This window comes from Colletotrichum graminicola, assembly GCF_000149035.1.
Source record: "Colletotrichum graminicola M1.001 genomic scaffold supercont1.11, whole genome shotgun sequence".
Taxonomy (NCBI): Eukaryota; Fungi; Ascomycota; class Sordariomycetes; order Glomerellales; family Glomerellaceae; genus Colletotrichum; species Colletotrichum graminicola.
Window position 1 is genome coordinate 879,155 of NW_007361015.1, and position 22,387 is coordinate 901,541.

The 22,387-nt window shown below is 53.7% G+C and overlaps 8 protein-coding genes across 8 annotated transcripts; 3 read left to right on the forward strand and 5 right to left on the reverse strand.

The window, feature by feature from the left end:
- Positions 1–59: 59 nt before the first annotated feature.
- GLRG_03783 (GPI ethanolamine phosphate transferase) lies at positions 60–3,038 on the reverse strand (the record flags this gene model as incomplete). Its single annotated transcript, XM_008094468.1, has 7 exons — positions 60–1,098; positions 1,158–1,420; positions 1,486–1,721; positions 1,773–2,143; positions 2,201–2,328; positions 2,378–2,669; positions 2,827–3,038. 7 exons carry the CDS (start codon positions 3,036–3,038, stop codon positions 60–62), a joined length of 2,541 nt encoding a protein of 846 aa, XP_008092659.1.
- An 896-nt stretch (positions 3,039–3,934) lies between these two features.
- GLRG_03784 (uncharacterized protein) lies at positions 3,935–4,438 on the reverse strand (the record flags this gene model as incomplete). Its single annotated transcript, XM_008094469.1, has 3 exons — positions 3,935–4,068; positions 4,127–4,171; positions 4,252–4,438. The coding sequence occupies 3 exons, from the start codon at positions 4,436–4,438 to the stop codon at positions 3,935–3,937; spliced, it is 366 nt and encodes a 121-aa protein (XP_008092660.1).
- Positions 4,439–5,771: 1,333 nt separating this feature from the next.
- On the forward strand, positions 5,772–7,722 carry GLRG_03785 (MIZ/SP-RING zinc finger; the record flags this gene model as incomplete). Its single annotated transcript, XM_008094470.1, has 7 exons — positions 5,772–5,922; positions 6,043–6,273; positions 6,325–6,393; positions 6,455–6,762; positions 6,838–6,943; positions 6,998–7,223; positions 7,275–7,722. 7 exons carry the CDS (start codon positions 5,772–5,774, stop codon positions 7,720–7,722), a joined length of 1,539 nt encoding a protein of 512 aa, XP_008092661.1.
- An 892-nt stretch (positions 7,723–8,614) lies between these two features.
- On the forward strand, positions 8,615–9,646 carry GLRG_03786 (transporter particle component; the record flags this gene model as incomplete). The annotated part of the gene is made up of 4 exons (XM_008094471.1): positions 8,615–9,009; positions 9,142–9,259; positions 9,350–9,439; positions 9,515–9,646. The coding sequence occupies 4 exons, from the start codon at positions 8,615–8,617 to the stop codon at positions 9,644–9,646; spliced, it is 735 nt and encodes a 244-aa protein (XP_008092662.1).
- A 466-nt stretch (positions 9,647–10,112) lies between these two features.
- GLRG_03787 (malate dehydrogenase) lies at positions 10,113–11,489 on the reverse strand (the record flags this gene model as incomplete). The annotated part of the gene is made up of 7 exons (XM_008094472.1): positions 10,113–10,253; positions 10,316–10,460; positions 10,509–10,971; positions 11,032–11,119; positions 11,194–11,304; positions 11,384–11,415; positions 11,477–11,489. 7 exons carry the CDS (start codon positions 11,487–11,489, stop codon positions 10,113–10,115), a joined length of 993 nt encoding a protein of 330 aa, XP_008092663.1.
- Positions 11,490–13,695: 2,206 nt separating this feature from the next.
- Positions 13,696–14,550, reverse strand: GLRG_03788 (ribosomal L28e family protein; the record flags this gene model as incomplete). Its single annotated transcript, XM_008094473.1, has 5 exons — positions 13,696–13,873; positions 13,966–14,090; positions 14,189–14,212; positions 14,282–14,376; positions 14,499–14,550. The coding sequence occupies 5 exons, from the start codon at positions 14,548–14,550 to the stop codon at positions 13,696–13,698; spliced, it is 474 nt and encodes a 157-aa protein (XP_008092664.1).
- A 3,989-nt stretch (positions 14,551–18,539) lies between these two features.
- On the forward strand, positions 18,540–18,926 carry GLRG_03789 (uncharacterized protein; the record flags this gene model as incomplete). The annotated part of the gene is made up of 1 exon (XM_008094474.1): positions 18,540–18,926. The coding sequence occupies one exon, from the start codon at positions 18,540–18,542 to the stop codon at positions 18,924–18,926; it is 387 nt and encodes a 128-aa protein (XP_008092665.1).
- A 915-nt stretch (positions 18,927–19,841) lies between these two features.
- On the reverse strand, positions 19,842–21,027 carry GLRG_03790 (fatty acid hydroxylase superfamily protein; the record flags this gene model as incomplete). Its single annotated transcript, XM_008094475.1, has 3 exons — positions 19,842–20,046; positions 20,109–20,690; positions 20,777–21,027. The coding sequence occupies 3 exons, from the start codon at positions 21,025–21,027 to the stop codon at positions 19,842–19,844; spliced, it is 1,038 nt and encodes a 345-aa protein (XP_008092666.1).
- Positions 21,028–22,387: the final 1,360 nt, after the last annotated feature.

Sequence of the window (22,387 nt, forward strand, 5' to 3'; positions counted from 1 at the left end):
ACTGCGCGACTACTTCTTTTGCTACTTTCTCGGTTCTCCTGCTCTCTGACAAGATACGATCACGCAGATCCCAGTCGGTACAAGAGGCCAACGATGACGACGTTGATGAGTAGATGCTGCCCAATACTCCAGGCCATGCAGTAAAGGTACTTCGGTGAAAAGACTGTCCACACAAAGAGGTGTGTCCGCAATGCTTCGCAAGCTACCATGATGAAGGCGACGCTGCACGCCGTGAAGAGCGTCATGTGGCCGACGTGCTGCAAGAAGACGTTTCTCCCGTCGGCTGCGTCGCCGGCCCTGCGGCTGCGGTACTGAAGCAGTAGCAGATTCGTTGCGGACGCCCAGTAGATCGGTCCGGCCCAATTGCCGATAAAGGTCAAGACCCCGACGGCGATGACGCTGAAGCCCGCGACGCCGTTGTAGGCGCTCGATAGATCGACGGAGGAGATGGCATTGGTGCCGCCAAAGGCGAAGAAGGAGGCGTACTGCAGCAGCAAGGAGGTTGTGGAGAGTGCGGGCAGGCCGAGGTCGAGGGAAGCGAGGAAAGGAAGCTGAAATGTGAACAGCAGGAGGAGTGGTATGTTTGTCACGCGGGACTGGGTGGCGAGGAGGAGGGTGATGAGGTGGTGGAGTAAGGGGGATGTGTGTCTCGCCTCGACACGCGGATTAGAGAGCGTGAGGTAGGTTGAGTACGCCGCAGTAGCGGCAACGCCGGCAAAGACGGTCCTGGCCCGGGTTACAAGAGACAGGCCCTGGATGAGGGCGTTGAGGGTCGCCGGGACGCCGGTGACGAGCTCGGGAGCGTCTTCATTGGTGAAGGCGACCTTGAAGGTAAATGCAGAGAGGGCAAGGGTGGCGGACGTGGCGACTGCGAGGGCGCGAGGCAGGCCGCGGAGTTGTCTAAGGATTTGGACAAAGAGAAAGAGGTAAGTCAAGCTAACGACGGTCCAGAGGAAGTGAGGGTTCGCCGCGATGAAAGTCTTGACGATGTCGGGCTCGCCGGCGCGCTTCTGGCCCGTTTGATTCCATCCCCGGATCAGTCGGGTGGCTGTCAATGCGAGCAGGAGCGAGAGAAGGGTTTTTATAGGGGCGCGAGTGCTGGGGAAACGGTTAGACAGTAGAAGATAAAGGTGCAGGGTCGGGCGTGGAGTGCTCACGTCTGCATCTTCTTGATGGCTAGAATGCCCAGCCAGGCGGACGTGGTCCAGTACCAGAAGTGATGCTCTTCTTCCACATAGCTACTCGCGAACATCATGACGCCGTACGCGACTGCGATGGCGAGCAACGGGATGAGGCTGAGCCGGGCGCCGAAGACAAGAGAGCCGGTAGCGAGGATGGCCACGGCTTCGCCAATGTGCAATCTATCCATGTCGTAGTTGCTGGCCATGCCGCTCATGAGATCCTGCGCTTTACTGAGCCACTGCGGGATGTTAGTGGGGGGGTGCTCTTCGGTTTAAATAAAGGGGAAGTGGGATGAATGCAAACCTTGGACATGGCTTCGAGCCAGATCGGGTCTAGTTCTGCCTGACCATCCATGTTTTTGAGTGCGTCATTGACGCGATGCCATTCGCAAGCCAGCTCTTGAGCATCGTCTTGTGGGCCTGCGCAAGCCTCCCGGGCCGAGGTGGTTGCGGTGTCGAACATCTCTGGGCCGAACGTCGCTGTTACAACTTTCAATATCTGGCGAGCGTTGCGAATGAGCAACTGGACTTGGTCGTTCCCTGCAAGAGATCAGTGGCTACTCTCCTAGATACAAAGCGGTGTGAACCAACTGTCAGGCCAGAAGGGCAGGAAATCAGAGATGAACGCGCCCAGATTGTTCTTTGGCGCAGGGAAACCTAGCAGAGCACCTAGTGTAGGAACTAGATCCGACTGTTCAACCATGGTATAATAAGAGAAGTCCTCTTTGAACGCAGCAGGGGCCGACAGGTTGCGTTGCAGGGCCTTTATTTTCGGCGATATGAAGACAAGTGCCGGGGAGGTCTCCCCGGGAGACGAGGCTCCATGATTACCAGCGTCGTTCATACCGTGGTCTCCGCAGAGGACCAGCAAGGCCGAGGACATGTGACTTTGGGTGTCCATAGCGCTGTAGATGCGCTTGACGATGTCATCCATCTCATGCTGTTTAGGGACCATATGCGAGCTGGTGGTGTAAAATCAGCACAGGAGTCCGGAAGACTGCGTCGAATGATGGCCTCACCTTCGTGGTCCCGACTTGTGTCCGATGTGGTCGAGGCCAAGGTAGTGCAAAACCAACGTGCTCCAGTCGTCATTCTGTAGTTCGGTGTCGATGTGTCTGGTGACATTGTTATCTACCTCGGTGAAGTCCTTCAATGGATCAGCTGAAGAAGACTGAAGACCGATAGTGATTACTCACTGCTACAAAGAAACTCGAAGTGCCGTCAGAGCGGTCGAAGGTTCCGGGAAAGAGCTTGAGCCAGGTATCATCTCCATACATGGCTAGCTCTCCGGCCCCCTTGGCCTTCATCTGTGCCAACCAAGTGTCCTGAGCGGCCAAAGTGGAAGACGTGTCGGCTTCATCAAGATTCAAAATGACATCCAAGAAGGACGGGATCGAGCCTGTTGTGATGGCCTTGATCCTGGGCATAGTGACGGTCGGCGACCGAGCATATGCAGTGAAGGGCAGAGCGGCTCCATTGCGAATAAGTCTGCTAAACGATCAATAACGCAAATCCTGCCATGGATCGCGGGGGCTTACTCCTGAGTATATGTAAAACCTGTGCCGTCGGCGTACACAAAATCGCTGTGTGCAAGCAGTCAACATCTCTCTCAGGCGTTTGTTTTTTATAGATGCTATTTGTTTACCTTCGTAGGGCATCGACCACCATGAAAATGAGGCGGTCGAAAGGCGCGGCGGGCGGCGGGCCGTAATCTAAAGTTTCATACTTGGCCAGACCAGGGAGAACTGGCTTGTAAGGGAAGAAGCCGGTTGCGAAGGTGACAATCGCCAGCGGAATTAGGATATTTGCAACAGTGAGAAGGGTCGCCAGGAAGCCCGGACCATATCGAAAAGACATTTTCGTCGCGTATCCATCAAGGTTGTCGTTGAGCGCCGTTTCGTGAAAGGGAGCTTGGGTGTGGGCTTTGGGGTAAAGTCGTCCCCGGGTTTCAACGACTGGAAGAGGCCGATCTCGTTGATGTGGGAAGATGCCGCCGTATCATTCGGTCATGTTGCGATTATAAAGAGTGAGCACCGCAAGCAACGGCACGTTGAAGGGGGAATGAATGCAAGGCAGCGGCGCTGTTCCGTTAAGGTTGTCAAGGTAGTTTGAATCCAAAATAGGTAAAGCGAGTGCCCAGCAGAGAGGCTCACAGCTATGGAATAATTATGGACAAAGAGCATAGATTGAGAAGGACATTGTGACAGCTCTACAGGGATGAGACGCGCCCGGCTGGACGACATTGCACCCGCTGATTGGTCGGGGTGGGTAGAGCGAAGTCCGGGAGCCCGTTGCAGCACAGAAGGACTCGGCCGATACGGGCAATAATCTTCCGCCTCCAGGCCTGCCTAGACTCCATCTACAAGTCCAGTACGTGTATGATTCTCAAACGTCAATGACCGTTGTGATTAAAGAACAGGGAAAAGGTCGAGACCTGGCATTTTTTTTCTCGTGGATACATCATTTTAAGAGTCGTACTTATTACTCCATTGCTGCAAATGCGTTCTACTAACTTTTAACCGAGTCGAATGGGGGGGGAATGACCCCCCGAAATAACCACAAAAAACAAAATGAAAACTCAATCCCTTTGATCATCCACAGAAAACGCCGAGGGAGAGCATGCCCAAAGGTGAACCCCTCACAAACAGACTTCCCATGAGGGCGTTTCGCCTTCTTCCTAGCCGTTGGAAGTCGTCTCTTCAACCACAAAGTGTCCATCATGTCAAAAGCAAAATGAACAAACGGCGACGCACTTAAGCCTTCTTCTTCTTCTGGACACCGCCGTGGCGGTCCTTGTACTTAGGGAAAACAACCTTGGATGTCTTCTTCCTCTGCTTCTGGATTCTGCCGGTCCGACGCTTGGGCTTGGTCGAGTCGACATCCATGACTGTCATGAGTGTGAGTTATGTAAAGTGTAAAGGGTGGTGAGTCCTGATTCGACGTACCATTATCATCAGTCCTGATCTCGACATCATCGCCGTTAAGTTGCGCTGGATTCATGTCAGCTTCTCCTGATATCTTCGGAGACGCAAAATAGCCCAATTGGATATGATTATGAGTGAGTACTCACCGTCGATATGCTGCTGCTCATCATCCATGTCGATATCGGCCTCCTTCTCAGGCTTGGGTTGCCTGGCTAGTTCCTGCAGCTTCGCCGAAAGACGCTCGGCTCTTGCCTGCTCAACGGGACCAAAGACATTTGCCTTGAGTCTCTGGTTGTTCTTCTTGATGACACTGGATCTCGAACTCTTGGCCATCGTTGCGGAGGTTGCCTCAGCGGCTGGTATTTTAGAATATCCGGGACAAATTCACCGAACAAGTGTGTCACCGAGGTTTCTCTGGTCGAGAGATGCTTCCAGCTGCGAGTTGAGATTAATCTGTTGTCGTTGACAGGGTGAAAGTGACTGTGCGAGAGCGAGCGGTAGTTCTCTTCGGTGAGAGTGAACGTAGGAAATTTTCCGCAGGCGGTCGCCGAGTCGCCCCGCCTCCCGATCCAGACGCCCACTGACACGCAGCAAATCTTTGAAAGGGTCTCTCACACTGGGCCAGAAAACGGCCTGCCACTGTCCAATCCGCGTCGCGGGGCCTGCCGGCTATTACCACCCCACTCCATCCAAAGGCCCATTTCCAATTCACACAAGCGTTCTCCTGCCTGCAAAGGGTGAGCTGATGAGACAGATGGATGGTGGATGGTGGCCTTGCCGTTCGGAAGAGTACGCCATATTTGATTTAGAGGACGTAGATACTGAAACAGCAGTGGCCGCGTCCACTGTAGCCTCAATACTCAGGAGTTTAGGTGCTTATAATTGCTGTGTGGTCTCCTCCCATTTCGTCCCGCACCCACCTAGCCCTCTCTCGGTGCACTAAGATACACTTGCAATACTGTCGATAGATTGACTTTTACAGAAGCCTATCCCAGAAGCCTATCCCAAAAGCCGGCGCCAGTCGCGAACGACATCAAATCCTTACCGACCCAAAGAATAGCCCGCTGACTGGCTTAACCACGCCTCGTCTGCTCCGACTCGCATCGCCGTTGCGTCGTGTACTTCTTGCTATTCTGTCTCGCTTTTTTCGTTGAGAAATATAGTCCAGTTTGGCCAAGGTCAGGGTGTCACCACTACCCGTGCCGTCGTCACGGTTTCTTCGATAGTAGGCCCTGCACCAGAGAACACAGCCGAGAGGAGAAAGTCGCCGCAATCAACACCCACTATTACCACCACCGCCGCCGCTGACAGCCAGGAGAGCCGGTGCACAGCTACCCTGCCCTTGCTATCCTCGACCGACGGCAACTTCCCCACGCACTTTACTCCTGCTTGTCGGCGCGCACCACGAGCCTCGTCGCTCCTGCCTCGCGTGGTCGCGCCCATGGTTCTTCTTTCCATTTGAGCCCGTCCGCCTTCTTTCCTTCTCTGTCTTTCTTCTTTCTTGTCGCTGTTGCTACAGCTACTAGAACCACTGCCACCGAAAATCCAAAGCCATCGACATCTGCGCGCTCCCCACGACCAAAGTCGATCCGACGTCGCACCCGCAAACCTTCATGAGGCTTTCACCGACCGCACCACCGCGACTTGTCCACCTTGCCCGGGAAACATGACCTCCATCCCGAGGCAGGAGCTGCAAGCTCTGGTCAAACTGGTTAACAGTAACCAACTGCTCAACCGCCAGCTTTCCAGCATCTGCCAGCTGAACGGCCTCACTAGTAGTGGCGTGAAGGCATCGCTGCAGAGTCGCATCGTGAACGGTAAGTCGCCCCCTGCTCCTTGTGCTCCTTCCCTCTTCTTCGTTGTTTCTTGGTGGCTTCTGCCGCTCGCAGGCTTCGGTTTCTTTTCCCCGTCTACTTTGGCTGACTTCTGCCCGTCAGCTATCCAGGAGGCATACAATCTGAACGATGTGACTCGCTTCCAGCAAATCCAACGAAGCATAGAAACCGCAAGAACAGGTGCATCCTCTTCGCCCGCCTCTCATAAGCAGGGTCGCCCTTCCGCAGCGACTACGCCCGTACCTATGTTGCGGCAAGATCAATACTGGGGAAGCTCGCGCAGCGCTCGCCCTGGCGGTCTGAATCCACACGCTCTGCCCAGTTACGGATCGAGTGGTACGTTGGCCAGAAGCGACTCATCTGCAGACGTCTAATTGCTCGCAGGGCCATCATTTAGGAATAGCCCGTTTTACGAGATACAGTTCCGGGTTGGAGATGTCCGCACTTGCGAAGGTACGTCATGGACCTGCTATCCTTTGGTTGCAAGTCCCAGGAATTAACTATTAGTACCCAGCCATGACCCAGCACAGGAATATGGTGTCTGTCCCGGTCAAAGTCAGCGAGAATCCTGGAGTCAGCAGAGTTCTCGAAGACAAATCGCTGCGCATCATGGTGTTTTGCGCCGCGGACAATAGCGGAACCCAAGATATTTCCTTCCCCCACCAGTCGGAAATCAAGATCAACGGCAATGAGGTCAAGGCGAACCTGAGAGGCTTGAAGAACAAGCCGGGATCGACGAGGCCAGTCGATATCACAAGCTACCTGCGTCTGAAAAACGACAACCGGAATCTCGTTGAGTTCACTTACGCGCTGACTCAAAAGGTGGGTTTTCTCGACGGCACTGTGCTAGATATCGCTCTGTCCGCTGTCCCTTGCTGACGTTTCTTCGCTTTGCAGAAATTCTATCTCGTTCTTTACGCTTGTAAAATCACCTCAACTCAGGAATTGGCCGATAAGATCAAGGTCGGGAAGAAGATCCCAAAATACAAGGTCATTGAAGAGAGTAGGTTTGCCCGAGCGAAACCCCCGACCATTCTACCTTGCTAAGAAACAACAGTCAGCAAGAAGGCGGCGGATACGGATATCGTCACCACGTCACAAGTCTTGTCTCTCAAATGTCCTCTCTCCTATATGCGTCTCGATGTCCCCTGCCGTTCTGTCAACTGCTCACACATTCAATGCTTTGATGCAACATCATATCTCCAGCTGCAAGAACAAGGCCCCCAGTGGCTCTGTCCCATTTGCAACAAGTCCGCGCCATTTGAGCAGCTGGCTGTTGACGAGTAGGTTCTGTTCTTAGTCGACTATGAGTTTCTAGCTGACTTTTGTTCAAGGTATGTCAGGGACATCCTAGCAAACACGTCCAAGTCTCTCGATCAGGTCACGATCGAACCTGACGGTCAGTGGCGAGTGAACTCGGCACAAAACGATAGCAAGCCTACCAACGGTGGAAGCGGCCTCCTTGATGATGATGACGACGACGACGATTGGGGCATTGTTGAAGTCAACCCTATCCGCAGCCGCAATTTCGAAACACCCAACCGCTCAGTAGCCAGCACAGCCACTCCCACCACAACAGTCATGTCCCGGGAGAGCTCGGCCATGCCGCGAGGCGTGGCCACAACGAGCGGCAAACGACTTCATTCGGAGAGGGTAACGATAGATCTGACTCTTTCTGATGACGACGAGGAATCCACCGAACCGCCTCCGAAGAGACAGCAGTTGCAGCAGCCGGGTGTGAATAGTTACACCAACGGCTACAGCAGTGGTCTACCGTACTAGGAAGGATTCATTCTTCTTGGTTCCATCTACCGGATACGGTCTCTGGGGTCAGTCACCTCGACACGTCGTACATATGCCTAATTAAGGCGGATTTGGGCTCATGTATGCTTTTTTTTTTCCAATTGAGCGTGGGCAAGGATGGATAGATAGCTGTTCAGGCGTTTTAGGGGCAAAACATCTCCCAATATCCATGACGGCCGACTATCAAATGTCATGGAAGCAGGGCGACCGTCAGCTGGCGAGCAGAAGTCTGTCTGTTTAGATGGCGAGGGCTAAAGCATCGCCAGGCTCTAGGAGCAGAAGTCCCTCTACTAGCCATCATTGCGGATATGGACTTCGCACAATCAAATACAATTTCTGCGAAGCTTTTCTTGCCACCTCGCTTGTCATACTTTTAGCTCTTGTCAGTACCAAATGTCGACTACTGGCAGGCAATCCAGTAAACTCCAGGGCGGGAGTGGGAACGGGGAGCCGTGGTGTGGGGCCTAGAGCTCAACATCAGCTCCACACAATTGTCAACGCAGGTAGGTACGTACCTGACCTCATTCATTCGCTCAATCCGTTCGTCTGTGCTTCACCTACACCTTGCCTCGCACCCATACGTCTATCAGCCGACAAACGACGGACTACGGACTGCCATTGCGATTTTCCCAAGCAAACTTAACGTCTTATCAGGCCGTCGATACTACGAAAGGAACATCACCGGCGACAAGCCCATACCCCATTGCGAACTCCCACCGCAGCCGTACTCCATCGCAATCTGCCACCAAGCAATTCCCTAGGCATACAGACAGTCACCTTGCCTCAAGCTGCCAACGAGAAGGATATCGCTGTTTTCCAGACCACGCAAACAAAACAAAACAACCCGATAAATCCGAACACGTCCTCAAACATGTCATTCGAGAGCGTCATGCCCCCGTACAACGCCACGGACCCATCGGCCTCTTTCCTCAACTCTTCGTGCCTGGACTTCCTTCTCATCGAGCTTGTGCCCCTGGCCTTCCGCGTGACAAGGGAGCTCGACGACGACCTTCCTTCGGGCGACGCAGCAAACCGTACGGGCGCAGACGCGCCTTCGAGCGCCGGTGGCCGTGCATCGGCGGACGCATTGTCGTCTGTGAGCCATACTCATGGCGGAGGTGCAGCCGGCGGCCCTGCGCCGTCGTCCGCGGAGGGCGCCGCGGGGGGCAGCATGGCGCGGAAGATGGACGAGGACGAGGAGCGTGATGCAGTCTTCTACCGCCTTGAGACATTGGGATATCGCGTTGGACAGGGGCTTGTGGAGAGGTTTGTGTAGCCTCCAACGTTGCTCGTCGTCTCTCCTGTCTTCAGTCCTCTGCGACTAGAAGCCAAGGGCAAGATGAGGTATTATATGTTCATGGCAAGGCTTAGGGGCTGACTTGCTGTTGGGTGTTGCAGATTCTCAAGGGACCGGCCGCGGTTTAACGACACGCTCGACGTCATCAAGTTCGTCTGCAAGGACCTTTGGTCGCTGGTGTTTAGGAAACAGGTGGACAACCTCAAGACGAATCATAGAGTAGGTCGTCGCGGTATCTTGGAGCGTCCGGGCAGTAGAAACTCCAAATCTGAAAAAAGGGTGTGCTGACCAAATCCACTCTTATATCAGGGCGTTTATGTGTTGACGGACAACTCGTTCAAACCATTCTCACGAATGAGCACAGAAGCCGGCGGACAAGCTGTTGTTCGGGCACAACCGGTACGTTTCGGTCAAGTCCACGCGCGCACCCGCACGCAGCCGATGTGCCAAATTACTAACTGACCTTACCAACAGTTCCTCTGGTTTCCATGCGGGATCGTGCGTGGAGCCCTGGCGGCATTGGGGATTAACGCCACCGTCCAGGCCGAGACGAACGAGTTGCCGGCCGCCATCTTTCAGATCAAGACACTACCATCCAGTGCATAATACCCAGAAAAGCGAGTTTATCAGAGTTTCGGTTGCTGTGACTTTGGGCACAAGCAAGGGCAATCACAAAGTTGAACAGGGATGCTGTCGCAAGTCCCAATCAGGTGGTGCGATCAATTCGAGTTGATTTCGGAAAGTGTCAAACTCCACTTATAACCCAAGCTCCCTAGGGAGTAGATGGAAACTCCGCCCGCCATATCCCAAAATTACCGACGCCACTCTCGTGCGCACCGCGGAATCACGAGCAATTTGACGCTGTACGCTCGTCTACTACACATCGTACGAGACCAACAGCATCACCTCACAGCCTAGGAAAAAGAAGAATCGATCAGCCATAATTCTCCCTCGGTTAATTCATCTATTGCCAATTCTTTCTTGTTTGGCTACATTAGGAAGCTGTTGTCATGATGCTTTCCTCAAGAGGGTTCAGGGGGCTGTTACTGAAACAATTGTACAAAGGGGGTAATCACTTTTGAGGGGGGTTGTGAGCAAAGTCGACACCCTTCTTGATGTTGCCCTTCAGTCCCGCAACAGCGGCCTCCAACAGCTTCTTTTCCTTCTCCGTGATGTTGCCGAGGATGTCAACGGCCTTCTCGGCACCGTTGGGCTACGAAAACGTCAGCATGGATGTTTTTGAAGGTGGGATTGGGATGCAGTTGCGCAACTTACGCCAAGCTCGATGGGAACGGAGAAGAAGTCGACGCCTGTCTTCTCGGCGATCTCCTTGCCACCGGGCACGCCGGGCAGGTAGACGTAGCTAGGCTCAACAAGACCCTTCTCGCCCTTGACGGCCTTGAGAACCTTCTCGGCGAATCTACCACTGTCAGTTTTAATCTTGGCACTGGGCGGGTTCTGTTCCTACCTGAAACCGGCATAGGCCATGGAGAGGGTGGCGGAACCAGCACCGTCCTTGGCCTTGACAACCTCGTCACCACCGAACTGAACGCGGTTGACGAGAGCGTCGTACTTGTCGTCAGGGATGGAGACAGAGGGCTGGACCTGGCTGAACAGGGGGACGATGGTCTCGCCGGAGTGACCGCCGATGACTGGAACGTTCAGCTCATGGGGCTTGGACTTGCCCGCAATCTCGGCAACGAAGGTCTCGGCTCTGACGATGTCGAGGGTGGTGACACCAAAGAGGCGCTGGGGGTTGAAGACACCCTTGGCCTTGAGGACCTCGGCGGAAATGGGGACGGTTGAGTTAACGGGGTTGGAAATGACGAGGATAAACGCCTTGGGGGCGACCTCGGCGGCGACCTCGATCAGGCCCTTGACAATACCGGCGTTGATGTTGAAGAGGTCATCGCGAGTCATGCCGGGTTTGCCTGGAGGTGCCCTCTATTAGCACGAAATTGGCGCAGACAACAGGAGCAGGAGGAACTTACGGGGAATTCCGGCCGGGATTACAATGATGTCGGCATCCTTGAAGGCGGCCTTTGCGCCGTCATCCTTTGGCAGGTAGCCGGTGGTCTTCTGTTTGCGGGTATTTTTGTTTAGCATGCACCGAGATGGATGGCGCAATACAGTTGAGACTTGACTAGACGTACCGCGACGGATGAGATGTGAGAAAGGTCGGCGGCAACACCGGGGGTGTTCACAACATCGTAGAGAGCAAGCTCGTCGACAAGAGGAGAAAGCTTAAGGAGGAGGGACAGAGGCTAGAGACGAAGAGTTGTTCGTGAGCCTACGCGAACTAGGTTTGCCTGACAAGGCGGGGTCTGTCTGTTGTCACTGTACCTGTCCAATACCGCCAGAGGCGCCAGCAACAACTGAGAGAAGAAGTCAGAACGAAGCCTCTTGCGACGGTCCTGAGAGAGGGGGGGAGCATACCGGCCTTGACCATTTTGAAGGTTTTTTATGTATCTTGGGTTGGAGACGGGTAACAGAGGTGGTGGTCTAAAGGGATCTCGCAGATTAGCGGGGTGGTCATTAGAAAGCTCGCTGGGCGGGAGCTTGCTCGCTCGGCAAGTCAAGCTCTGGCTTGTGATGGTAGTGCCAGACAATGTTTGGAGCTTGCCTACTGGAAGCTCAGAAGAGTCTCGACACACGTACTTGAAATTTCCCTGTGGTTTTCCAAGGTAATATGGGTAAAATAGTATCGGTTGGGAGGTTGTTGGTCAGTATGAGAAGAAGAGAGAAGAAGAGAGGGAGTGAGGGCGAGGTAGAAGTAGTCTGCGCCAGCTGATACCTTGTCCGGAGGCTGTCGGCGGGGACGTAGGTTCGACCGCGGGGGGGGAACATTGCGACGGGACTGCTCACCCCTCGCCCCGTGGGATCGTCTGTGTCATTGGATGGAGGGGCAAGAAGAGGGGCAACAATGGAGGGGAAAGGGGGCCGATACCAGGGGGGGCGCCAGTGCATGCGCAGAATAGCAAGCGCAACTGTATTGCAGAAGGCATGCAGGCGCTGTACTGCGCTGCGCTGCCATGCGCCGCACCCAGCAAGATCATGCTGCTTGCTGCTTTCCATCTAATCGCCTGCTGTTTTGCCCCGGCCCAGTGCTGTTTTTTGTCTCGGGAGTCGGAAAACAAGAGGTTACCTACCTACAAAGAGGGAGGGATCTTTCTCCTACCCTAGCCGCACCGGGAATAGCTGTCGCAGATAGCTCCTTGTCGTCATTCAACACTCGGACAAAGAAAAGGCCTATGAGACATGCCCAGCCAAAGGAGACTAGGAACTTATCCCCAAGCAGCTTTTCCCATCTTTCCCACCTCCAACCCGGGTACCTAGGTAGACAGGCGCCTCTGACGAAGCTAAGTCGGAGTTGACCTTCATCAGGTCACCCCCGCCTCCCGCCCCCCAAAATCCCCCATTCCCCCTCATCCATTTCGCCATTTCCCAAGCCTGACACATGTGAGAAAGCCGGACACCAATTAGCCTAGTACGGCGGCACTGAATTGGAAGACAAAGCCGCCAGCGAGAAGCCTGTTCTCGTCCATCCATGTTGCTCCCGTCAACTCCCGGGGAATTGACCCACACGTTCCGATGTCTTCCTGCTTAGGACATCTCTGTCCCGAGCGCAGGGGGAGCTCTGTCCTATGTATAGCCAAAACCCGGGTGCGGTAGAAACAAAACGCATCCATACAAGAATATGCCAGCGTATCAAGGCCAGGGCCCCATTGTCCGGTGAACCTGTGACTTGCATCATTTCATCATCCTCGACGATGAGACAATAAGAGCGGCGTATCGCGTCTGCTATATTTGGAGGGAATAAGGTCCCTGATATCAACACATTTCTTTGATTGCTGAATACAATACGGAGTACTCAGTCAAGTAACAACTGCCTAGTTCTTGTGCATTGTTTACTATGTATTAAAATACATACCCTGCCTGTCAAGGCAATTGGGCAAACCCGACTGGCCGAGTTGCCCCGCCACGTTGCAATACCTATTACCTACCTACCTAGGTACCTACTTGCTAAAGGGACCACCAGGTTATAAAGCCTGAGCAATATGAAAAAAAGTATCAAAGTTGGCGAAGATTTACCCCGCGAAACGGGCTCAATCAGGACCCGTCCAGATCCAACAGCACTTGCTAGACATAGACAATCTGGCGTGGAACAACAGGCTCAGCTTCGTCATTGTCAGGGACGCCGGATGGTCAAAGCCGAGCCACCCGTCAACATTCCGGTGCTCGCCTATGGTTCCGAGGTTTATATTTGAACCCGTCCCGAGCACGATCGGGCAACTTCGGGTGACAACTGCTGGCCACGGCAGTGCGAACAACGCACGCCGCAATCTGCCTATTGCGTCGCCATATTTTATCATAGCCGATCCGCTATTGCCTCCAAGACTTTCTCTTTTGGTTGAAGAACATCATCACTATAGCGTACGCCCTGGAGGCACAATGCCTCGCTGACCTTCACAGTAAGAGAGGGAGAAGAGAGACTCTCCTTGCGAGCGATGAAACCAGTCCCAGTCATTATTTTTGGCCTTTTGACTCAAGCTTTTGATTTGTTTCCGCCTGTGTCCCTCAAAAAGGTATTCTATTTGCTCGACGTAACGCCCAAACAAAGCCTTTCCCGTCCGCTAAATAGCATGACAGCATGTTTATGCCTCAGTCTCGGTGTCGGCCTTCTTAGCCTTGTTGCCGCGGGGCTTCTTCTCGGGGGTGGGCTTCACGGGGCGCTGGGAGCGACGGATGGCGGAGACACGCTGGACGGCGGCCTCGCGGAGGTCGCCACGGTAGCCGCCGGCGGCAGCCTGGCGGGCGACGGCGGAGTAGGTCCTATTTTTTCCTCGTCAACATCTCGTCCTCCATCCCTGATCATGTGGTGGTGTCCATGCCGAGGAGCGACATAGGGCCGGGTCCCAACTCACTTGCGCGCAGACTTGTTGCCGCCGTATGTGACCTCAGTGAGGCTCTTGGCGGGCTTGTTGCTGTTCTTCTGGTTCTTGCTGATCACCTTGACACCACCCTTCTCGTTGGGGACAACGCCGATGGCCTAATCATTGCTCTTGTCAGTTAATGCTGTTCGAGATCGTTGGTTCGTTCGCATGTGTAGGGTTTCGCGTTCGTGACTGAGGGTGAGAGTGTATGTACCTTGTCGTTGACGAAGCCAGCGTACTGCATCGATGGTTAGCCAAACCGCTATGGTTCCCGTCGTTCGTTCCTACGGTTGGGTCTTTGACATACCTTGCGGGAGTGCTTGTTGACCAAGTTGAGGGGGTCGCGGGAGAGCTGGAGACCGCCGGCATCGTTGCGGTTGACCAGGAACGCATTCTGGCTGCCTGTGTGTCGAGAAAAATGAGAGCTGGTGAGCAATGGTTGTCCTCATTTTTTTTTCCTCATTTTTTTTTTTTCGCGAGCGTTCTGTACTACACGCGCAACCAGACGTCGGAGTGCAACTTACGGACGACCTCCCAGATCAGGTCCGAGGAAACGTTGGGCAGAGTGGCGGCCATTTTGACTGATTTGAGGGATCACGGAATGGTTGATGAATGCCTTCACGATTCTCTGTTCGCTACTTCTGGGTGTTCGATAGCAGAATTGAATGTGTGGGCTATCGCTTAGGTATCGGTTTGTGGACTAGCGCGATACGTGTCCACTTATCTTATCGTTGCGCCACGTCCGACACCCCTCCGGGGCACAAAAGCCCTCCTCGGCGGGCCGGCACGGTTGTGGCTGGTGATGGCGGTGCATTCTACGAAACCCCCTTAGTCCTTGTCGACATCATCGCAGCTGAACTGACAGTGTGACGACTTGTCAGCCGAGTGCTTACTTGGATCATTATTTTGTCGTGTCCTCGTTATTTTTGGAGACATGGCTTGCCTCAAGAGGGAAGGGTTCGGCACATATGGTTCGACAAACTTTGACAAGCCAACCGCACGAGGCCCACTCCTTGATAGTGAGTCGATGTCGGGGTCTTGTCAACCCCTTGACATTCTTTCTTCCGTCAATGGCTCTGTTCTAATTTCGACGTGGTCTTGCTATGATTTTCAAGTCAGTTGCGACTGGTTTGGCGGGAAAGCAACCCTTCTCCTCCCATCAATATTTGTTTGGTCAGAGAGGCCTGGCCATCATAGCACCCAGCGAGCCAGCTAACAGGGCCAGCAGCTTCACATATCGCATGGCATCCTGTTTCTAAATTTCTTCGATATATCTGCGTGATTTTATATGGAATAGCACCGTGAGGCTTTGGTAACCATGTGATCGAGAGCGTGCCGAGATAAACTTGACGCACTTCGGTCTGTTGAGGCCGGTTGGCTTAGTTCAATTTTCGACAGTCCAACTTGTAAGTTCCCATCATACGACATTTTTCCGAGAACAAAGTATTATGTCTGGAACGTGATCCATGGCCCGGACAGAGATGTGCGTATCAACCCGGAACACGCCAGCTCCTATATACGGGTATCTTCGTGACATTTCATCAAGGCCTGCGATATAAGACGTCAAGAACACCTAAACGTTGTAATCCGTGGCATCCAACAACGCATTTGGCACAGATTTATGTGTCCAAGACGACTCCTATGGGCCTTTTTGACTCAGTCCTTGTATTCTACGTCTTGATCAAACTACAATACGTACAGGGCAATAAAAGATTAGACACCAGGTCCTACATCCAAAAATTCACCCTCGGTAAGCATAGAGATACCCATCAACAGTTACGGCTACGTCGTAGCAGCTTGAAACAAGCCTTATTACTTGGTGCTCTAAGACTGCAAAGTACTTGTAAGCCTACGTCGAGGATGGTGCAGCATTGGCAACCAATATGCGTATCACGCATCACTATCATACGACCATATGTCGCGACTGCCGACATCGAAACATATTATACACAACGAAGTTTGAGCGTCATGAAATCTAAGTCCGTATCTGCTCCGCGAGGTTTCCTGGGTTTTGCCATATGGTTGTTGATCGTAGTAGAAACTCGCCTTTGAAGAGTGCATGTCCTACTGATTGGAACTCTCCAATTTCCCAAAACGTCAAGAATAGTTCCCAATATTGATTATGGCATTGCAAAAAAGTGTGCTGCCTACCATGTAGGCGGGCAGCCCTCCAAGACCAGCAAATCTGGTCTTGTGCATGTAGATAGATACCTCTGGCTTCCAGGAGGGTTGAGGGTGGATTCCCACTCGTTGATATAGAGTTGCAATGAGCAGTATGTATGCCACACGGCTATAGCACCACCTCAGACAGGACTTCAGCGGTGATGGGTGTACATCGTCGTAATTGGGGAGAACCTGGTATGTTGCAGCTTTGGTTGCGAAATTCGAAGCCTGGAAGCATGATACGAAGATTTGATAGCAAGCTTATTCAATAAACAACGGCAACTGAGGGTGTTTATGTCAAGCTATTGTAAGCTTGATCATCACATGGCTTCAGAGATAGCACGAACGATATCAAAAAGTACAATCGCAGGCAACTGTACAGATATCAAGCCTTTGCTGTTCTTTACTGTATACTGTAAAGAAACACAGCATAAGGGATTCGCAAGCGTCGTACAATTAGAGTCCAATTTGTGAGCTACAGAGCGCCAGAAAGAGTATAGCAAGAAATGAGTCCATACACCAGAGTCAATTGCATGACCTCCTGGTGGGAACATGCTGTCTATGTCTCCAACCGTCATTCGACGAAAGCATCTCAATGGCCAGCGGCAACATGGCTCCCCGTTAAATGGGGAAAAGATTGATGTAATAGTCATAGCGAGTTACCCGAGAAGTCACGTCAGTCACCACTCTTCTCTCTGCCTACACCCAGGCTGACAATCCAACTCTTGATTAACGACCGCATGTGCTCATGCGTTTTCCGGGAAAATTGACACCCTGTCAACCTCAAACTGTACAGTGATCGCATATACCCCATTCATACCCGAAAAGCGACAGCTTTCCAACCAAGGTACCCCCGAGATTCTCACGTTGATGCAACTGAACGTCGCAACACAAGAAAACATATGTGTGTATCAGAACGGATAGACAAGTATTATTGCGAACCCACGGCTTGTCTACAACCCGGGCGCTTCCAGGAAAAGCCTCGGAGAATCGATTCCAATCTGTTTCCTCAACCCACCATTGTGAGATCATCTAGACGAAGCCGGACCGTTGTCGCTTGTGACAGGAGATGTTGGTTATCCGACCTCTGCTGTAAAGTTCGGCACGGAAATCTTCTGGAACGAGGTGTCTTGAAGAAGACAGAGGCCGATGCAGCGGCGTGCAGTCTTGCGCAGGCACTGAGCACGAAGCGAAATAGTATTCTACCCGGAGGCGTCTGCAGTGATGGCAAGAGATTGACGGAAGGTTGCCTGCCTCTGTCGGAGCTGGACGAAGGTAGGTATCCTAACGGCGGGCGACGCCCCACCTTGGCTGCGAGGTCTCCTCAAACCGCCCGGGCACTATGTCGTAATTACCTAGCTTTGGGATCTTCACAACCCACATTGACTTTCGAGCCGCTGGTGGTTGTCCATCGCCGCTCGCGGCAGTCTTCCCGCGTGGGGTGCTCAGCGTGGCCCTGGAGCCTAGCGACGTTTGTTAGGAGTGGCGGTGAAATCCCAGGCGTTGAACCCTATCTCCTTTGGGCATCCGGAGACCGAACGGTGTGGGGAAGGGGGATGATTCGATGTCTTGTCCTGGCGTCCAGCAGCAGGTGAACACCAGAAAACCCGCAGCCCATGAATGCAAGGAATCGCCGTCGAATGAGCAGCTTACGTGATACAAGGCGGTTGGTTCGTTTCATTCCAGCGGCCTCCCTTGCAGCAGCATGCGTGCCGTTAATGGCCTTGCGCCGGCCCCACCCTTACGTACCGCCTTCTCAGTTGTGAACAAGGCATAGTAAATGAAAGTGAAACCCCCCAGCCCAGGCACGCGCACCTGTACCTATACCTGTAGGACCAAACGGACATACAGGACCGCTGACAGCCCGGGAGGCCTGCGCCTATACCTAGGTAATATACCTAATTGCAACAGTCACAAGGCCAAGCAACTCCTAAACGGCCCCGAGAGCCATGCGCACTTACGCAACCTCTTCACCCCCCCTCAATTATCCCACAGCCGGCCAGCGTTCGTCATCTCGTTTCCCTTCCTACAACACACCACTTTACCCTTCCTTTCCTGCAACTAGTCAAACACGACCGAAGCCCGACCACCTGCAGGCCTCGACATGATTGCTTAAACCCACCGAACGGCAGTCTCTGACCGTTTCGACTTGCCTCTCACTGATTTTTCGGTTGATCCTAGACTTTTTTCCCTTGTCGTTTCCCTACTCTTTCCATTCGTCTTACACCGCGGCCACATCGTCGCATTTTAGCAAACCGGGAGGGATCGTAGCTCAACACAGCTAAGCATCGCCCACGACCAGCGCATCAAATCACGTTGGACTAGAACCACAACTTCACCAGACCGAAACCGCCTCACTTACCAACCGACTGACGCGCTGTGGTACAAACTTGACCGCCAAGATGCCTTACCTCCTGTACTCGGTCTCCTTCCTCCTCCTCGTTACCGCCACGGCCCTCTACTTCACCCGCTCCCACTGGCTCCCTTACCTCCCCGACCTTCCGTTCCCCGGCCGCGACTACATCTACTCGCGGCTCCCCTCAAGCTTCGCTGGCGACATGGACGCCGGCCTCTCGAGTTCCACCTTTGACCTCGCGGCCAACATCGAGTCGGGCGATGGCCGCGCCGGCCTCGACGACCGGTCTAAGGCCGAGATCCTCAAGATTATGAAGAAGCGCCGCCTGAAGTTTGACGACGCCCGCAGGGCTTACATGCAGCAGCGCTTCAAGGCAAACGGCATCGGACCCGACGGGCGCCCGCTGGACCCCAAGGCCGTGACCTTCAGCTGAATGCGCCAGGAGGAGGTGCTGCCAAGTGGAAGGGGCTGCTCGGATGGGCCGCCTTGATGCGCCCCATCTTGAAGCACAGAATGAGAGGGATAAGAGATATCCGAGGGACGAGGGGATCCCTCACGGCTGAAAATACCACGCCGGTTATATACCACGATGCTTGATGTTCGCTGGCCGCACAACCTTACTGGCACTCACCGAACTATTACATGTCGATACCGACACCGAATATTTTCCTTGCTTTGCCATGGCGCCGATATCCCGCGTGTTCTTGAAGAAATTAGGCGTTGAAGCGTTGATTTCCTATGTCTTGGGTTCTTGCTCGGAAGCACATTTAAGGGGGGCATGGACGAGAGAATGTGTGTGCGCGCGCGGTATGCTTCGCATCGCCCGCGGCACTGTTTCGAGGTGATTTTCTTCCACGTAGAGCGCTTGCGATTCGAGGCTTCAATATTACACTCAGTTCTTATTCTCATTCCAGACCCCTTGCCATCATTCCGGCGAGAAACGACCCCACCGGTAACTTGTATGTCTTTCAGCCCGTGCAGCACCGGGCCGGAGCGCCGCTCGCGTTGGCGACCTCGTCGTACTTCATGTCAAACTTTGTATTAGTGTCGCGGGCTCTTCGTGACGAAGGCCGGACATGAGTAGCTATTATGTTTGCGTCTCGTCCTCGAGGACGACGTATCGAACCGCCTCCTCCTGGGGCTGTCCTATCATATGCAACACCCATTTGCTACAGCACCAACATGTGCCGGTTTCTATGTACAATCGAAGGCCTAGCAACATCCAGGCATTACAAAAAAGGCTAGCCAGCGGGTCCAGCAACGACCGCTGCTGGCTGCAAGGTAAGTGACTAGTGAGCCACATGGGATCACGCAAGACGACCAGTGGTGGCAACAGGCGCGACCGTCTTCAGTTCTTCTTCTTGGTCTCGCCGACGACGTACTGGCGGTCGTCTGTGCCCTCGACCTCCCTCTGGATATCCTCCATCTCCTTCATGTTGGACTCCCACGTCTCACGAGACATCTTGGTCTTCTTGTTGAACCAGGCGAGGTCGGGCTTGCGGTAGCTGCCCCCAAGGCGGTCCCAAAGCGTTGTGAACTGGCCGTAGTTGTAGCTGTATTACATTTCATCAGCCTACTGCTCTGTGCACTCGTCGGAAGGCGAGTTTGGGCTTACTTGAAGTATAGGTGGTGGGCCGTATGGCACGCGGAGCCGTTGATGATGGGGTTGTCGGTGATGTACTCGCCGTCGTGGATGAGGATGGTCCAGAAGTTGATGAAAATAAATAGAACCACGTAGGCCAGCTTGTTGAGGGGGAACAACATGGGGTAGATGTGGTAGGGGGCGGACTGGACGAAGCCGTCGAGCGGATGGAAGGCGTGGCTGGCGTATGGAGAGGGCATAATCCACTTGTGGTGCGGTTTGTGAAGGTGCTTGTAGACGAGTGGGAGGTGCAGCCAGCGGTGAAGCCAGTAGATGCAAAGGTCGGTGAAGAGGATGAAGAGTGGGAATTGTGCCCAGTCATACCAGCGTCCCGGGCCGTCCTCTGTGGCATCGTAAAGCTTACAGAAGCCGCGGACCTCGGCGACGAAGGTGAGGGCGGTGCAGATGGCCATGACGGGCATGGCTTTGTTGGCCTGCTTCATCTCGAGACGGATCTGGTTTTTGAGGAACTTGGGGTGGTTGAAGGTCTTCTTGTCAAAGATGAACATGTACGAGAGGGTCGCGAAGACGAAGTAGTTGAGAAGCCCAAAGATCCTGGTAATTGTTGTGTTAGTGACTGATTGGATGGCTAGACAGAGCGAGACGACCCCTCCGCCGTAGTTTGCCCGCATGAGACATACCAGGTGATGAGGAAAAGGGAAGTGAACTGGCGAAATATGTTGTCCCGAGGCCAGGCGCTCATGTATGCCGCTTCGGAGGGCTCTAAGTAGAGCATATACGTCGAGGGTTTGTACTTCCATGCCGAAAATGGTAGGGCTGTAGCGTTTACGGTGTAGTGAGGAAAGTCATACGGAGCAGCGTGTGAAGGTAGGAGAGTAGCGTAGAATTTGTCGCCGACGAAGGTGTCGACGACCTCGAGAACAACGTCCATGACGACTTGGGCCAAAGAGGGACTTGAGTGTCAAAGGGTCTGATTGCCACGGGTGACGGCGACGAAGCAGGAAAGCAACAGAAGAGAGGGAAAGCCGGGGCCTTGGCGGGGGAAAGAGCGGCGTAGGGCGGGTTCGTGAGTCGACGCAGTTGTACGAAGCTGCAGAGGATCGCGGCCGGGATAGCTCGGGAATGCCTGATCTCATCCAACGTCGAGGAGGAATTCCAATGTACAGAACAAGGAGGCCCGTTGTCTGGTTGCAGCAGGCCGCGGGAACCTGTGCCTGCTTTCCGGAGGAAGAGAAACGGCAATGGCAGCGAGGCAAAGACCAAATGTCTATGCTGCGAAGAGCTTGGGGGTTAGGTTTCGAAGCTGAGGAACAGCTCGAGTTGTGCTGCCTAGCTGTCGAAGCTCTTTGCCAAGGGGGGCTTTGATACTGTAAAGCACCCAGCCCTGAGATTTTCTTTTTCTTTTTGGCAGGGACCGATACGACGATCGAATTCAAGATGCGGAAGGCAGCCGTATAAAGTTGCTCTAAGTCAGGGTCGCGAGGTCAAACGGCACAAACTACCCAAAGGTGGGAGCGGACTATCTTTTATTTTGACTCGATCTGTCCATGTCTGTTGCAGGCAAACTGCGAGACGCAGCATAGTCGGTGTGCGCAAACCCATCTCGCTCCTGGAGAGTCGTTCGAGGTTAATATCCCAATGGGATGTTCGTCACTTGGGGAATCGCATGATCCAGCCGAATGGGCCCAGTCGTTCCGTTTTCGATGTTGACGTTAGGTGGACAGCCAGGGAGCCCGCTGCCATAGTCCATTGGCGAATGAGACGCACCCAACTCGTATTCGGATTCAGGGCAGATCGGGCACTAACCAATCAAGACCTGGAGTTCGGCCTGTTGGGTAAGTGGTGGTTGTTACAGTCACTTGACAAAAGTCTGGGCTCAACCACTACCCTCCCACTGGTGGAGTGAGCCCAGACTTCTGTCATGTGACTGTACCTACTTACCTACCTAACTTTACCCAAGATCTGATTGGTATTATCTTTCTTGCAAACGATCTGGGCGTTTGACGTGCAACGGCGGCCAGCCAGCGCCATAGCCTGTTCAGACAGGCCCAGTCGACGTCGCTACCAGATGGAGGCAGGCAAATCTCGACTCTGGTCGTGGTAGAGGTTTTTGGGCACCCCATTGGTGGTCCCTCATGCTCTTCAGCTGTTTCCAGAAAACAAGGCCGCCCAGGATTCGGGGTTCCAGTGCATCGGGGTGATTACGCAGCTTTGGCGGCAGGGCCTTCTGAATTGTCCCAGATCCACTCGGGGTGACGAGCTAGACTGGGTTGAGCCGTCGTTTCTGACCA